This window comes from Typopeltis vanoorti, chromosome 13, assembly GCF_054136105.1.
Source record: "Typopeltis vanoorti isolate ZY-2024b chromosome 13, IOZ_Tvanoo_1.0, whole genome shotgun sequence".
NCBI classification, from domain to species: domain Eukaryota; kingdom Metazoa; phylum Arthropoda; class Arachnida; order Uropygi; family Thelyphonidae; genus Typopeltis; species Typopeltis vanoorti.
Genome location: NC_143561.1, coordinates 66388814 through 66406814, shown reverse-complemented (window position 1 = coordinate 66406814; position 18001 = coordinate 66388814). Strand labels below are relative to the sequence as shown.

Sequence of the window (18001 nt, the reverse complement as noted above, 5' to 3'; positions counted from 1 at the left end):
ATGATGCAGAAGGGGTACAGAAACAGTAATGAGAAGTTCCATCAGAATGAAACGCAAAACACCACCCCATCATGAACGTGTTAAAACTAAGAAATATATAGTGAATGTTGTTGTTATGACAGTTTCAGATATTATGGAATTCGGTTGAAGAGAATTAGCATTTCAACTCAACTGTCGGCTTGCTTTTGTCATTGGGTAGCACAATCTTTGGTAATATTGCACCAAACCATATGCACATCTTCATAGCTTCTCTATCTCTACTGACCTATCATTGCTGTCTGTTTCATGCTCTGCTTTCACTTCTCATTAGTCATTCATGAAGGATTATTTATTACACATCTCCTTGCAAATTACTGGTAATTTTTGAAATAATGGGAACGAAGATGACACTATTTGGGTAAATGACTTTGACAATGCACACAAGGAAACCACTCTCAAGGCCGAAAGTAGTGATAGCAAGTAGGAGATTCTTGGTAAGTCACCCATTTTCAGTTTTTTCCTGAAAAACTTTAGTTTTCGAAAATCTCTGCATATATTTCATACCACAATATTTTAACTTTAATTTTAGGAAAAAAAGTGCGAGTTATATTTGAGTAAATACGGTAATCTTCCTTTACTTCAACAGACTTTTCACATCTTTGAATTAACATTTCTACGCCCTTGAAAAAACAGTCTGTACTTTTATCTGCATCACAGCCTTAAACTGCATTTTTCACTTCATTGTCATCTGCAAATTTTCTTCCTTGAAGGTGTGTCTTCAGTTTTGAGAAGAGGTAATAGTGGTAGTCAATGGGTGCTAGATCTGGGTTGTAGGGTGGGTGTTCAATCTCCTGGAAGCCACAGTCTTTCACTGCAGTTTTCACAACAATACCCATGAAGCAGGCTATTGACTCGGCATTCCTTGTCTCTTCTCCTTTATGGCATCACACAGTTTGTACAGGAGTGAAGCATAATATTCTGCATTCATGGTGGTATTCCTTTCCTTGAGGTCAATCAAGAGAATTCCCCAGAAATCCCAAAAGATTGTTGCCATGATCTTCTTGGTGGACTGTGGCTTTTCTTGGCAGCTCTTCACCTGGTTTGCATCACTCCATGGATTCCTTTTTGGAAAGAAAATCATAATAAAGGACCACTGTTTCATCCCTGGTGACAATGGATTCCAACACTTATCTCTAATTCCCTTGGCAAAGCTCTAAAAACTTGCAGGAACAAGTCACACGATGCTCCTTCTGAAATGAAGAGAGAAGTCAGGTCATCCACATTGCACTGACCTTCGTCTTGTGAAAGAACATTTTTGTAGAAAGCCTCAACCTTGCTGAGATTTCTTTGAGCTTCAGTCACTCCATGGATTCCCTTTTGGAAAGAGAATCATAATAAAGGACCATTGTTTCATCCCTGGTGACAATGGATTCCAGCACTCATCTCTGATTCCCTTGGCAAACTGAAAACTTGCAGGAACAGGTCACACGATGCTCCTTCTGAATTGAAACGAGAAGTCAGCTAGCCCATGTTGTACTGACCTTCGTTATGTGAAAGAAGGTTTTTATAGAAAGCCTCAACCTTGCTGAGGTTTCTTTGAGCTTCAGCCATCTGTCATTGAGCAATTCCTCCTAAACAAGAGACATTTTCTTGAGGTCAACCATCACGAGGTTCAATTTTGATTCTCTCTCTTCCTAGGTTTAGACCATTCCTTCACGGTGGAATATGAAGATGCCTCTCCATAAACATCATCCAATCACTGTCTGTTGGCTTGAAGAAAGCTCTTCCTGGTGAAAAACTTTATCACAGTGCAGTACTCAATTTTTAACATTGCAGTCACTTAGCATGCCACGTGTTAGTCAAACGAGTGCCTCCAACTGAACGATGCAGGTAGAGAGTTGAAACTGGTACACTAACCTCCCCACAGATGGTGCTATTTGTCATGCATGACGTTTTAAAATTGCCGTGAATTTTGTATGCAGGCCAGAAACTTTTGAAACCTACCTCATATGTTGTATGTTATTATTATTATTTTTTTTTGTCTGAGAAATAATTAACAAAATATTTTCATTACCTACCTTTGGAGAGCCATCTTTTGCAATTCCAACATCATTTGTAGAAATACCTTTCACACTTCCATCTTCATGATAAAGAATCTGCACATAAATATTATGCATCAAGTTAAACATAACACACAGTAATTTTATTTCCTAGTTCCATATGATTATCAACTCAAACTAAAGAGTTTAATTTGTAAACATTCAAATCAATCAAACTTAAATTATGAAAGAGATGGTATTTTGTATTTAAATGAAAAAGCTTACTGTATTTTAAAATAAATTTAAATCAGAAGGTCTGATACTAAAATATCTGCAAGATATTGCAACAATGAACTGAAAAACAAAGAAACACACACGCACATCAGTGGAAGTAATGTAAATTTGCTATAGTTAATGAAATGAGCTTTGAAAAATACTGTAATGTGTATTTTGAAATAGAAACTAATTTTTGCATTGCCATTATTGCTGTTATCTTGAGTATACTGTTTGAAAACTACCAAGAAAAGAAAAAGAAAGGAAATAAAGCTTGCAAACTATATCATTGGAATCAGTTCTCAGACTCACTGATCTGTAACCATCTCATAGTTTGCTTACCATTCTTTCAGTCTGGGTTATTAACTTCCTCTCTGATCATTTCTTGCATGGCATGTTGAATGGGTTCTTCTCTACAGATTTCTCCATCGATGCTGAAGTATTCTGGGACTCTGTTGATGCTGTAAGAATTCATTTCCTTTCACTTACATTTTTTTTTTAATGATTCTCACTAATTTCAAATACTATGCAGTTTTATGATTAACATTCCATTCTACTTCAATTGACAAACTTTGTAGTGCTCAAACGATCTAAGTTTAAAGATCTTTCATAATCAATGTCTTAAAAAAAAACACTGTTCTCCTTGCTATTTTTCAATAGGAAGACAAAGCAAGCTATGCTGCTTCTTATTTCTCATAAGAAGGATCTCATTCACTTTCTCTTACCTTTGATAATACTCAGATCTCCAAGTTTGTAGAAATTAAAGATGGAAACTCAAACTTATGTGGAAGTAAATTTAATGGATGTAAGAATTAATTACTGTAATTAATAAAACTAAAGAATTAATTTTAAAAGTGCTACTATGGTGTTAGTAATGTAAGTAATTATTTATGCTGTAGAGGAGATTTTAAAATTAATTATTTTATTGCATTTTATTTTGATGCCTTTGATACTTAGGTGAAAACTTTACATCTATTAAATTTACTTCCACATAAGTTTGAATTTCCATCTTTAATTTCTACTAACATGACAGCTTATGTATCTATTAAGAAGCAGATATCCAAGAAGACTAGATTTCTCTTCTAGGGATGACTTGGACTTCTAGTCTTTATATCCACAGATGCAAAAAAATACATCACATCTATAGCTTCCAAAACCACTGTGTCCTTTTTCATTCAAGACATAACTTCTAAGCTGTACAACTCATAACACTACATCAATCCCAAATTTACGTAGCCTTAGCATATTATTATCACATTTAAAGTGGTAAATCAAAAGAGTCATTAAAATGCTTAATGCTATCCAGTTAAGCAGGGTGCTTAACATATGAACTTTTCTCTAACAGACTTGCTCCAATCACTTTCTTATTGATGTTCTAATTTACACCTTTTCTATAGGTATTTCTATGGCTGCTGTTCCGCAATACTGACCACCAGCTTTCCTCCACGGTTTTCAACATGAGCAGCTACACGATCAACATCCACGTACAGTTCAGTTTCAAACTTACCGAATCAAAATTGTTCAAATTTGAAGATTACTATTTGAACTATGTTTTATACAGTTTGAAGCTAAATTATATACAATATTTGAAGTGTGCACTATTTTTTCCCAAGGCCTACAACCTTTCAGCTGTGTCTCATAAGCATCAGTAGGTCAGCTTTTTCTCCTTAACTGCTTGCGTGCATATTGCCTGTCATGTTATAGGTTTTAAGATTTCTCATTGTAGGTTAACATAATAAAAATGTAACTGTAAAATGCATGTGTTCTCACATCAGTATGTCTGTTTATCCTGCTGCTTTTGTCTAAATACAACTAAACAAATTACTAATAAAAAGGTTAAAAAGTAATAAATTTTTATTTACTGTAACTGAGTTGTTTGCTTAATAAATTATTAATTATGTTTGCTGGCCAGGATTGTCAGGGACATATTTACATGTTATGTTCTTCATAATATCTGACAACAATTAAAGATAATTACATTTAAGTTCTCCTGTATATATATCTGTATGACTTTTATTGATCACAAATTTTACCATATTTTTTCAGTGAAGTCCCACGAATGTGAATTAAATTAATTAATTTTTTTTTGTACAGATAATTTAAAATATTTCATATCAACAATATGCATGTTCATGACCTAGCCATGTAAACACACAGAACTTACTTCACTAGCTGCATATCCAGGATAAATTTCAACACCTAATTCTTCTGCTTGCTGACTAAGCCACTTGACAAAATTCCCTAACTTTACAATGTGGTTTCCATGATTGTACATGGGCAAACCTAAAAGAAGTTTTTGTTTCCTTTACTTAATAAATTTATATCACCAATTTATTTAACTTTTATACATTTTAACTAATGAAAAGGTTGTGAAATCTATAATGAAAACAAATAACATAACATTGACTAAAGGTTAGAAAAAAAAGAAGATTAAATCATCCTTAATATATAAATATGTTCAGGGATGGCTTAACACTGTAAGCAGAAGATACATCGCATCAGGGTGCTTTCTTCAAGGGGTGCTGAAGTGAGCAGAAAAAAATAAAAATAAAAATAAAAACACATACTAATATTAGCATTTATTAAATGTGGATATAGATTAAATATATTGTAATAAATACTGCGACTTTTTAATAACATTTAGCAAAAACTGCAAATTGTTTTTTGTTATGTGTAGTATAGAGCTGGCAAAACCACTAGACAAGTTGGGCATTCGCCTTGGATGTCACGTTACAGGAGGGTGCCATTACACAACTGACTTTCTTTCTTTTTTTTTACATGCAGGGCGCATTTACCAGTTAGGACATGAGGCACACAAGTGTACTCTATGTTTGTAAATCATGGAATTGTTGAATGCTAAACACACACAATGAATGTATAGTTAATTCACACTGAGGTAAGCAGATTCGAAATTTAACCTAAGGATATACAAATCAAAGAAAAATGTATGCATTTCTTTAAGTATTTATTTTTGATGTTTATTTACATTTATTTTTTATGTCTTACCAAATTTTTTGTTTAATAGATTTTTTTTTATTTCAGAATGGAACTTCTGGAACTGAATTATCAATAACTATTCTAATTTTCTACTGGTTTGAAAGTTTTCACAGATAGTATTCAATATCTATTACTTCATTTTACCATTTGATAAAAGAAGTAAGCCAATAATATTGTTGTATCCGCCGAAGCAGATATTTCTAATTCCGGACTATTTGTTTGCAATCTACAACCATTTGTTCAGTTGTCTATTCTATATTTTCAACATATAAAAACTGTATACATGTATGCAACAAAACAGAAAGTTCAGTAGTATTAGTTTTTTTTTTTTTTTTAAATTTCAAATATGATGACTTTTACTGCTATGGAAATAACTTATGTCTTAGAAATACTAGACAATAATCTTCTCAGCTGGAGGTAAAGGCTAAAAGCTTAGATTACTCTCACTGCTACCGAGAAAGAAAGACCACTTCTTGAGAAGTCACACTAAAGAGCCTCAAGCAGTAGTGTATAATATATCAGCACTATCCTGTTTTTCAATTATATCCTAAATAGAAACACTGATATTTATTTTACAGTCTGATACAATATTTATTTCCCTTTCTTTTAAGGTTACACTGTGATCAGCATTCATATTTCTGAATTTAGAGACACAAAACACACAAGTTGAAATGATTATTTTACTTATTATTAATAAAATAACAATTTGATGTTTCAACCCCTGTATTGAGATCATCATCAGAAGGATACATGTGTATAGGGGGGAACCATGCTACATGCTCTTGTACTCTATACTGGTAAATTAAATCTACACCGTTAATTAATCTTTTTCTTAGCCTGACCTCTAGCGATAATTAATTAAAATAAAATAATGTTAAAAAAAATAAAGAAATATATTTTTAAAAAAATGATAATTAATAAATAAAATAAATAACAAAACTACAATAAACTCTGCTAAAGTCCTCATGTACCAAGATTCTTCTGGATTTGTAGAGTTCAGATTGTTATACTATGATTTTCTTCAGGACTTATACAGTTCAAGTTGCTATGGAATGTTAAGGGAAAAAAAAAAAAACACTACACCAAGTCTTTTTGTATTGGGATTTTTCTTTGGCTTGTTCGGGTTGCTATAAAGGTTGCAGATGAGTCCTCCATATTCTTGGAATGGCTAGGCCATCATTTTTGTTTAGATTTGGGTTATGTTTGAGCATTTCGCATGCTTCTTTGAATTTCCTCTCGAGCCAGGTTTTGGTGCGGTGTAGGGGACTTGGTATTTTTCCAATCAATTCTGTGGTATGTTTGGAATGTGTGGTCAGAAAGGCTGGATTTTCCAAAATAGAGATATTTAATGTGTCATTTCTGTTCATCCTTCCTAATTGGAATGGCTCGTCCTTTCCCCTATGCATGGTAGGTTATGTGCATTGTATTTTGTTTACCCTTGGGTGAGCGAGGTGTGGAAGAGGATCTTTGGAAGAACTGAGTAGGTGTCTTAATTTTGTTGAGGGTTTAAAGGTGGTTTTGAAGTTGTATTTGTGTAGTGTTCTGTCTACTTTTTTTGAAATGCCTCTAACATAAGATATGGCAATAGCATTCTTGAAATCTTTTTTTTTGTATTTACTAGTATCTCTGTGGAGGATCTTGTGAATAGTTTTTTTACTGTATCCATTTTTTATAAATGTATGGTTGATGATCTTGTATTCCTGGTTTAGAGCTTGTTCATTTGAACAGATAGTTTGGGCTTTGTGTTTAATACTTATGATACCTAGTTTTTGTGTTGGGTGGTGATAAGAATTTTTGTGTATGTACTGGCCTGTGTGTGTAGGTTTGCAGTAGACTGAGAAGGAGACACAGCCTGAGGGAAAACGTGTGACGAGTGTGTCTAGGAATGGAAGAGAGTTGTTTTTTTTCTATTTCAATGGTAAATTGGATACATTTGTGTTGTTTTGTTCAGGTGGCTAAGGAATGTATGCTTCGTGGCCAATCTAAATAGCAGAGTAGGAAATGATTGTGAGAGACACAGAAATATTTTGGGAAAATTTGGAGAAAAGAGCAAAGCTAATAATAATGGCAAATATCTGTTGGATTTCTGCTCAGGACATGGACTGGTTATTACTAGCACCATGTTCCAACATAAAAATGTGCACAAATTCACATGGAGAGAAGAGGCAAGGAATTCTCATTGACTATGTTATTGTTGATAGTGATGTTTTCTCCCTGGTGCAGGACACCAGAGTGTACAGAGGATTCAAAATTGGAAGTGATCACTATTTAGTCTTGAGCAGAATAAAATTGAATTTCATATTGAAAAGAATAACATGTAAGAAAGTTTTAAAGTCAGATGTGAACTGTAGACTAAAATACACAAAGATTATTGAAGAAAAAATGAAAGAGTTTGAGAACAGGAATCAAACCTTGCAGATTCAGTGGCAAGCCTTGAAGAAAGCCCTGATTGATTCAGCTAGCGAGGCATGTGGTGAAGTTGTCTGCAAGGATAGAAAAATTAGAACTCCATGATGGACATAGGAAGTTAAAGAGGCAGTGAAGGAAAAGAAGAAAGCATATCAAAAGTTCCTAGCAAATAAGTCAGCTTGTGCTCTTAGAGAATACAGAGACAAATGCAAGAAAGCTAAACACTGTCTAAAACTAGCTAAACAAAAGTCATGGGAGGACTTTGGCAAGAATATAGAAAATAAATATCAAGAAGGTGGCAAAATATTCTGGAGGTTGTTGAAGAAGCTTAGGAATGGAGGAAAGAGTGCTGTAAAAGGAGTTAGAGATGATAAAGGTGAAATGAAAACAGGAGAAAAAGATATCCTTGAAGTATGGAGTAATTACTTTGAAAAACTGCTAAATGAAACAAGCAGTGATGACAGCACAGTGTTAAAAAAACACTGACCAGGCACGCAGTCAGGAATACATATCCATACTTGAAATAGAAAAAGCCATCAGAGGCTTGAAATGTGGAAAGGCAGCAGGAGTAGATGATATTTGACCAGAAATGCTGACATATGGTGGTATAAGTCTTACAGTGGCTGCACTGCATACTGCAGAAAGCCTGGACAGAGGGACGAATTCCCGATGATTGAAGTAGAGCTCTCATAGTACCCATATATAAAAAGGGAAATAAAACTGAGTGTGAGAATTACAGAGGTATTTCTCTGCTGAGTGTTCCTGACAAGATCTATGCAAGTATACTTGAGAAACAGTTGAGAAGAATTCTAGAAGAAAAGCTGGATTCAGGCCAAATAGAGGCTGTCAGGATCAGATCTTGACTTTACGACAAACAGTGGAGAAATCATGGGAATATAACAAAGATCTGTATTTAAGTTTTGTCAATTTGGAAAAGGCATATGACAAGCTGCCAAGACAGAAGCTATTCAATATGCTACAGTTATATGGTGTCAATGGGGCATTATATCAAGCAATACTTAGTCTTTATTTGAGTTGTAAGTCAGCAGTTAGAATTGAAGGAAGTACAGGAAGATGGTTTAATGTTAAGTCTGGTGTGAGACAAGGATGTACATTATCCCCTCTGTTATTCATTATCTATATGGATCACATTATGAAGGAAAGTGGTATTAAACATGATATTAAAATTGGAGATGTTAATGTCAGCTCTTTGCTTTATGCAGATGATGTTATACTTCTAAATAAATCCGCTACAAGTCTGCAATATTCTCTGACTAAATTGAATAGCTGTTGTAATAGATATGGTATGAAGGTCAGCAATAAAAAGACAAAGACAATGAAAATAGGCAGAATCATTGAAAATGTCAACTGTGTTGTGAATGGAGAACCTGTGGAACAAGTAAAACATTTCAGCTACTTAGGCAAGATTTTTAGTGAAGATGGTAAATTAAATATAGAAACACAACAGAATCAGCAAAGCTGGTATGGTGGGAAGTCAATTGAATAAACTCATATGGAATAAGAGAGAAATTAGTCAGAACACTAAATTAGCTGCATACAAGACAGTGTTCAAACCAGTTTTAACTTATAGAACTGAGAGCTGGGTCAGAAGTAAAACACTTGACCAAAGACTAGAGACTGAAGATATGAGAGTCCTGAGAAAGATTATAGGCATGAACAGATGGAATCAATGGCAATATCATATTAAAAAACAAGGATATTAGGAAAGAACTTGACATTGTCAGCATCCAAGCATGCATTAGCAGAGCTAATCTCACGTGGTATGGTCACTTAAACAGAATGGGCGAAGAAAGATTAGCAAAACAAGTGTTCTCTGCCAGGTTGGCAGCAAAATGACCCAGAGGAAGACCAAGATATAGGTGGATTGATACGGTACAAAGTGCCTTAGACGATAGAAATATAAGATCTGATAATGTTGGAGTCTTGACAAGTAACAGACTTATTTGGAGGAAAATTGTAGATAGGAAGTTAGTGATGATGTAATTTTTTTCATGTAGTACTATCAAATCCTGTACACCCCATGAGGTTACATGGCAGGAATTTGATGATGATCTCCATGGATTATGATGACTCTTTCTTTTAAGGTTACATGGTGATCAGCATTCATATTTCTGAATTTAGGGACACAAAATACACGTGTTGAAATGATTATTTTACTTATTATTAATAAAATAACAATTTGACGTTTCGATCCCTGTATTGAGGTAATCATCAGAAAGATACATGTGTATAGGGAACCAAGCTACATGCTCTTGACTCTGTACTGGTAAATTAAAACTATGCTGCCAATTAATCTTTTTCTTAGCCTGACCTCTAGCGATAATTAATTAAAATAAAATAAAATAATGTTAAAAATAAATAAATAAATAAATTATAATTAATAAAGAAAATAACAAAACTACAATAAACTCTGCTAAAGCCTTGATACAATATTTGTCAAAATAATTTCTTAATTTATAATAATCACAATTTCACTTTTATTATCAAAAACTTATAAATTATTTCATGTGCTTATTTTCATTTATTTTCATAATTTATTTTCAAAACTGTTCACAAGACAATTGCTACAAATATAAATCACTTGGGGATCATACTTATACATTTTAGTGTAAAATCTCCATTTCATACAATGGAGATTTTACACTAAAATTTATAATAATCACTTTATTAAAATTTATAATAATCATTTTATTATTATAATAATTTATAATAATAAAATTTATAATAATCAAAAGAAAATATCACTTTATTAAAATTTATAATAATCATTTTATTATTATAATAATTTATAATAATCAAAAAGAAAATACTGCGTATTTTCTTTTTCAATGAGTGGAGATTTCAGAATGAAGTGTGATTGATAAAGTACTTTCTTTGTGTGTTTTTTTTTGAAAAGAGAGTACAGATGATTATTTTCTTGCTATTTTTTGTCAATTGAACATAAGAAATAATGAGCATAACTAACTATAGTGGATTTGTAATGGTTATGAATCTTGACTTAGAAGAGTGAACCTGTGTTACCTGGAGTTTTCTCCATTAGGAAATTCCAAGTCAACATTTTGGTTATTTCCAAGATATATACATGTGAGTGTGTATGTATACATATAATATATATATATATACACATATAATATATATATATATACACATATAATATATATATACACACATATAATATATATACACACACATATAATATATATACACACACATATAATATATATATACACACATATAATATATACACACACACACACACACACACACACATATATATATATATATATATATATATATATATATATATATATATATATATATATATTCATTTTAATATAAACTGACTAAAAATCTGAGAATTATAACAAATTGAGATTTATTTGAAAATGCAACATGTTTCGTCGGGATTGACTTCATCAGGCATTAAGAACATAGAAAGCTATTAAAAGACACTGAAAAAACATTAAGACACTCTAAAGCTATACAATTATAAAGCTATAATATTCGAGTGTAAATTACAGTTATTATGAACTTGAGCTGTAGTCCGTGTTAAAGTTCTATTGTTGTACACCTGTGCGTGTGTGTGGAACCACACGATCTCCAGTATCTGATAGTAGAGCTGAAAGAGTCAGGCAAATTATAGCTGAGATTATTGTTCATATAAAGAGGGTCCAAGGTGATTTCTTTTGACTCGACAATGCGCCATTCTACCTCATCGTGGCAAATGTGTAGGTTTGAAGTTGTTGTCCAATTTACTTCATGTTGGTGGCTTTCGTTGCTCGTGTTTATTGAAAACAGGACATGGCCTGATAGGGCAGTAGCTCTGGTTCTCTTGTAAGCAATGTCTCTCTGGTGTTTCTCGAGATGTAGGAGGATAGATTTCTTCGTTTGACCATAGTAAGGTTTTCCGCACCACATGTGACTTTGTATACACCTGGGAATTGTAGAAGGTTGTGAGATTGTTTGTAGTTGCTGAACCTTGATCTTATTTTTGGAAGAGTCGAGAAGCACGTTTGTATGTTAAATTTCTTTAAGATTCTACTCAGTTTTTTGGATAGTGTGCTGATATATGGCAAGGAGATATAACCTTTGGAGTCGTCCTGTGTCTCTACATTGCTACGTTGACGGTGGGATAATTGTTTGTTGATACTTTTTAAAGAGTAGCCATTGCTTTTAAAGGTCCATTTCAGATGTTGTAGTTCTTCTTCATCTGACAGTACAGATCTTGCACGATTCGCAAGAGTTGATATAATACCCAACTTTTGCGCTGGATGGTGATGTGAGGACGCATGCAAATATCTGTCCGTGTGTGTTAACTTTCTAAATACCGAGACTTTTATTGATTCAGGCATCTTGGTGAGTTTAACATCTAGGAAACAGAGGGAACTATTTTCTTCAATCTCCATGGTCAATTTGATATCCTGATGAAGGTTGTTTAAGTAGTTGAGAAACCTGTGAAGATTCTCAATACTATGCTCCCATATGAGGAATATATCGTTCACATATCTAAGCCAAATTCTTGGATTTAAACTAAAAGAGGAGATTGCCTTTTGTTCAAAATCCTCGAAAAAAATGTTGGCTACTATAGGAAAGAGGGGGCTTCCCATAGCTAATCCTTTGACCTGTTTATAAAGTTTACCTTCGAATTCAAAATAGCCAGAGTTTACACAGTGAGATAGCAGAGAGAACATTTTATTTGAAATCTTATTCTTTAAAATATGGAGAACTTCCTGTGTCGGAATGTTGGTAAAGATTGCTACCACATCAAAGCTCACCTAGATGTCAGAAGATTTGAGTTTTAAGTCCTTGATTTTAGAGACAAACTCTGTTGAGTTTTTAATATAAGATTTTCCCGCATAAGCGATGAAGCCAGATATTTGGATAACCTGTATGTGGGTGAGTCAATGCTGTCTACTATAGGTCTCAGTGGATAGTTTTCTTTGTGTACTTTAGGGAGACCATATAACCTTGGAATGAGTGGGTGTAAAGAACGGATGGAAAGCCGTGTATTTCGTGGAATTTCTGTGGTTTTCGTAGGAGATTATATATATATACATGTATATATATATTTTGAAAGATGTGTTACAGAAAATATTGTGGAAATCATTTTTGTGCTCGTTTCCGCACTTGTGTTAAACAATTGTTTTAAAATATTCTGGGGAAAAAAATGCTATCAAGCAAAATTTATTGCAACAAATCAGGTTTGAACATTACTTTTTATTTTACCTTGCACTACACAACAATGTATTGAAACATGCATGTCATGTTGTTATGCTTACAGATTTAGATATACTGCTAATATTTGAGAAAAGCTCTTTCTGCTTATATTGTGAAAATCATTTTTGTGCTAGTTTCCGCACTTGTGTTAAACAATTGTTTTAAAATATTCTGGGGAAAAAAATGCTATCAAGCAAAATTTATTGCAACAAATCAGGTTTGAACATTACTTTTTATTTTACTTTGCACCACACAACAATGTATTGAAACAGGCATGTCATGTTGTTATGCTTACAGATTTAGATATACTACTAATATCTGAGAAAAGCTCTTTCTGCTTTTATGCACAATACATGTTAAAATGCATTACAGTAGTATTTCAAATGAACTTGTAGTTGAAAAATGAAACAAATTGTTATTATTATTGTTATTTGTAGAGTGCTCATTTCAATAATAATGATGATGATGATGTTTCTTTACCGTTGTAAAATAACCTTTTGTGGGTGGAAGAAACATAAATAAATATATATAAGATGAAATTATCTGAGACATGTCCTATACGGAAATGATTACAATTTTATGTTTGTTTTGAAGTATTCTACCCACAACAAATTGTTATTATTGTTATTAACAAATTGCTATTATTATTGTTATTTGTAGAGTGCTCATTTCAATAATAATAATGATGATGCTGTTTCTTTACCGTTGTAAAATAACCTTTTGTGGGTGGAAGAAACATAAATAAATATATATAAGATGAAATTATCTGAGACGTGTCCTATACGGAACTGATTACAATTTTATGTTTGTTTTGAAGTATTCTACCCACCATCACATCCCATCCTGCTGCCACGACTGCTCATAGAAACTGAATTGTAAATGTCTACTTTCTTCTAATTTCGTATTTCTTACTTTTCACAGTATGTACACTTCACATTTGATATGATTAAAGATTTTCATATTATTATCTATAAAGCAAAGTCATCAAAGTTAGTCCTTCAGGCAATCTGTGAAGTATTCTACGAAATTTGATTTTGAGCAAAAATAAATATAACATAATTTGGAATGTTCACAGCCTGTCCCCCCCCCCCCCAAAAAAAAAATTGAAATAATTATCTTCAATTAAGTTTGTGAACAAATAAAATGTATTGTCGACTAAGCGATTAGACAAAATTAGCACCAAAAAAATTAAAAATGACATTGGTTCTCCAAAGTAATGCAATATTTAAGTGAAGAAAGTATGCAAGGATCTCTTACTTTGTCCTGCCATTAAAAATTGTACAATAAAAGAAGAAAATAAAAATAATTTCTATAATTTTAGTCTATCCAATATAACTAAAAGTCCAGTCACCCAGCATAGAACAAGGAACTGCGTGTCTTGTTATAGGAAACTGAGATGCAGTTAATGATCATGAGATACTCTGGTTAAGTTCTCTTTAACGTGAAGGATTATCACTCATTCAAATGGACATGACTGCCAAATTGTAACTTCTTATCCATGTTCTTTCAACAGAGAGCGTGTATCATATCCAGACTTTGCTGGATGTATATATATAGGCATCCTGGGCAGTTGGGAGGTTCATATATGTATTTGTAAAGTACACAATTTTTACATAAAAATATGTGTTTTGATTTTTTAACCTTTACATTTTTTTCTTCTGCAAACCGAATCTTTTCTCAGGAATATTTTCATCCAATCTAGTTAAAAGATCGGAATAATATTCCCAGGTTATCGTTTTACAAGTGGAGGAACTACATTACTTAATAACAGTGATATCTCAGTTCTAACCATTGAAGCCTGTTGGCTGAATATAAACAATGACACAAGCTTAGTTATTTACTTAACAGTATTTGATATAGTAAGAGTGACTATATTATTTTAGTAACAGTGATGAACAAATCAATCCAACTTAGAAGATATTTAAAAAGTGTATAATTAATATCATTACTTAATTTAAAGAATAACTAATCCCCCTCCCCCCCACACACACTGAAAAATACATTATTTAATGAGAAATTCCATTAGCACCTCACAGTTCCAGTAAAATGCCTTAGTAAAGCACCTCTACAAAACAGATGATAATATGATGGCTGCAGTAAAAATATAAATACAGGTACAAGTGCAATTAATTACAGAAACTATTCGATGTCATTAAAATTCTTAGGTTATTATATGTAATATTAGACCACTTTCATAAAAGTTAGAAATTGGCAAACTTCTTTTTATTTAAGACTGGGCCTGTTCATTAAGACATCACCAGATTAAAGTGTCTCACTGAAATGAAATATGTGTTAGGCTGTCATAATATCTGGTATATACTATGAGAGTATACTCTTCTGCTTAATTCTGTTTATGGTGCTAAATAACACAGATTCTTGAGAACAGGCTGATCACAGTTACGAAGTCTTTATTCCTCAATATGAACCTCCCGATATTTACCAGTTTGTCCAAAATCAGATAAAAGAACTTGGAAGAACAAAAGACATGGAAGTATAATGGTGACAAATGATCTCTCATAGAAGGAAATATGCTATTTTAACTGGTCCAAAAGTGGTATGAATGTTATATCTCTTGAAAGTCTTGACTATCTGTTCTAAGATGTGGATCTAGAATAAATAGCAGTCAACTCTCATTACAGCAAACTCAATGAGACCAAAGAAATAGTATGTTACAATGAATTTCCTTTAGCATGGCACTCTGGCTTGGACTTTTTGGTTTCTTATAGGGAAAGTTAAACATACGACTATCAGTTAGTTAAGTAATCAGTTGTGGATTTAAAAAAAAAAAAGGTAATTTCTACTGTTATTAGTCTATGCTGAACAGACTGAACAGAGTTGGAAATGAGAGATATAAAATGAAAATAAACATTTAGAAGACAAAAGTGATGAAGATTTCAAGGAAAGGAAATGATGGGATGGAAATCACTTTGAATGGACAAAGAATAGAAAATGTAAAAAGTTTTGAATACCTTGGAAGTTGGATAACAGAAGACAATAGATCTAATTATGAAATTAAGAACAGAATTAAAAAAGGAAAAGCAGCATTTTTCCAAATATACCACATATTAGAAAATAGAAATCTGAACCAACAGTTGAAAGTAAGAATCTTCAAGACAACGATCTGGAGCATGGGGACATTATGGATGAGAGTCCTGGACGATCAATAAGGAGATGAACGACCAACTGAATGCATTTGAAATGTGGTGCTTGAAAAAAAATGGATCGTATTAGCTGAACTGAAAGAGTGAGCAATGAAGAGGTTCTTAAAAGATTCAAAATGAAAAGAGACTATATGGCTAGTATCCAAAGAAGAAAAATAGCATTTGCATGACATTTGATGAGGGGGGGGGGGGTTTCTTCTGGAGAGCTTCCCAGAATAGTATTGCAGGGGGATAGTGGAGGGAAAGAGAGGAAGAGGAAGACCCCGACTGCAATGGAAAGACAACATCAAAGATTGGACAAGCAAGAGGCTTACAGAAGCAAGAGATAAGAGGCATGGAAGCGGACAGTTCATCAGCTGTAACCCTCTTAAAAAGGAGGCCACAGGATTAGATTAGCCTATGCTATATGTGTACTATATGTACCATAGAAGACCAAAAACAGCAGGCTCTTGATTTACTGATCTGAATATCCACTAGTTTGAGAGTTTTCTAGTAATTTCCTTATTTTTCCTTAAAAATTCTGAAAAATTCTATTCCACACTGCTGCCATCCAAAGAAGTTGCTGCACAGTGCTAGAATCAAGCACTATGTCTGTGTCTCAGATTACTATGCTGCATTTGGTAATAACTCTTTACTTAATGGCAAATTTATTTTACAACTCAGTTTGTGTTTAATACTGTACTTTGTTTATACATCTCAGTGCTACATTATCATGGTACTTAAACAAGGTAGTTTTTTTTTTTTTAATAAATTTATTCTTTAAAATAAATAATATAAATGGAACCATGTCTAGTCATAAGAGTGGAAATATTCAAAAACCTTGCAAATCTATAACATCAGAAGAAAAGATGGCAGTTTTCAAAAGAATGGATGTTTTTTCTATGAGTCAATAATATCACCTCTCCCTTCCAGTGTAACAATAATCATCAAAAAATGCTGATAAAAAAATGCTCATGTCGTGTCTGATCTACCTACCAGATATGAATCCATGTAATCATTTCATATGGTGTACAAGAGTATCTACATACGAGTAGAATAAGTTGAAGGCACAAATCACAAATTCTGCATATTGCTGTAAACATCACTACATAAACAAAAGCCAAGTTATGGAAAATTTCAGCAAATATCTGCAAATTGGCATTAAAATATTCTTAAAAAAATCTCTCATACAAAATTACTGTTGTGATATCAGAACCAGTGCTCCATATGAAATACTTCATAGCCTAATTAAAAAAACTAGAATTTTTTTTTTTTTTGACAAAAGTTGTTGATGCCATGTTGCATCTATTTTTAACAAATATTTCAAACATTATTCCTTACCCTTAAAAATTGGAATTGGAATCCTGTGCTTCTTTGTGAGATATGCAAACTTGTCTTGGGTGACTGGAGTATTTAGTGGTGACTTAACAACAGGAGAGGAAAAAATATTTAGAACATTAAAAATATATACTTAATAGAGTAGAAATGATAATTTTAGTACTAATAATGTTGAATATATCATTATTATTTATTCAGCAAAAATTAACCAGAGTAATGAAAATTAAAAACCATGTTTCTTTTATTTCTTCAAAAAATTATACGTAAGGTATTATTCCAAAGGTTACAGAATAAGATTAGTGTTTCTCATCACAACATACAATTTATACTAATGGAAGTGAGGTATGTATGTATGTATATATGTATGTATGAGGTATGCCTATATTCATATTTTATTAGTTTTGAATAATTTCAAATTGATCAAGTAAATGTATAAAAAGTAATTTATATATTTGTTTTGTTATTAAAATTCTTTGGTCAAAATGAGTAACAAAAAAAAAAAAAAAGCAAAAAAGGATTATTGCTGGTGATGGAGGGTGGGGGTATCAAACAAATTAAAAAGTTTTTCTAAAAAATTACTTGATAAAC

The 18001-nt window shown here is 32.6% G+C and overlaps 1 protein-coding gene across 1 annotated transcript in view; it reads right to left on the bottom strand.

Moving 5' to 3' along the window:
- Positions 1-17493, bottom strand: part of Etf-QO (electron transfer flavoprotein-ubiquinone oxidoreductase) — an 88911-nt gene extending 71418 nt beyond the window's left edge. Inside the window, exons 1-3 of the mRNA XM_090402729.1 lie at positions 17417-17493; positions 4456-4574; positions 2058-2135 (exon numbers count right to left, since the gene is read on the bottom strand). Coding sequence (XP_090258855.1) covers positions 2058-2135; positions 4456-4566 — 189 coding nt within the window. The 5' untranslated portion in view covers positions 4567-4574; positions 17417-17493. The remainder of the gene's footprint in view (positions 1-2057; positions 2136-4455; positions 4575-17416) is intronic.
- Between the last annotated feature and the right edge of the window lie 508 nt (positions 17494-18001).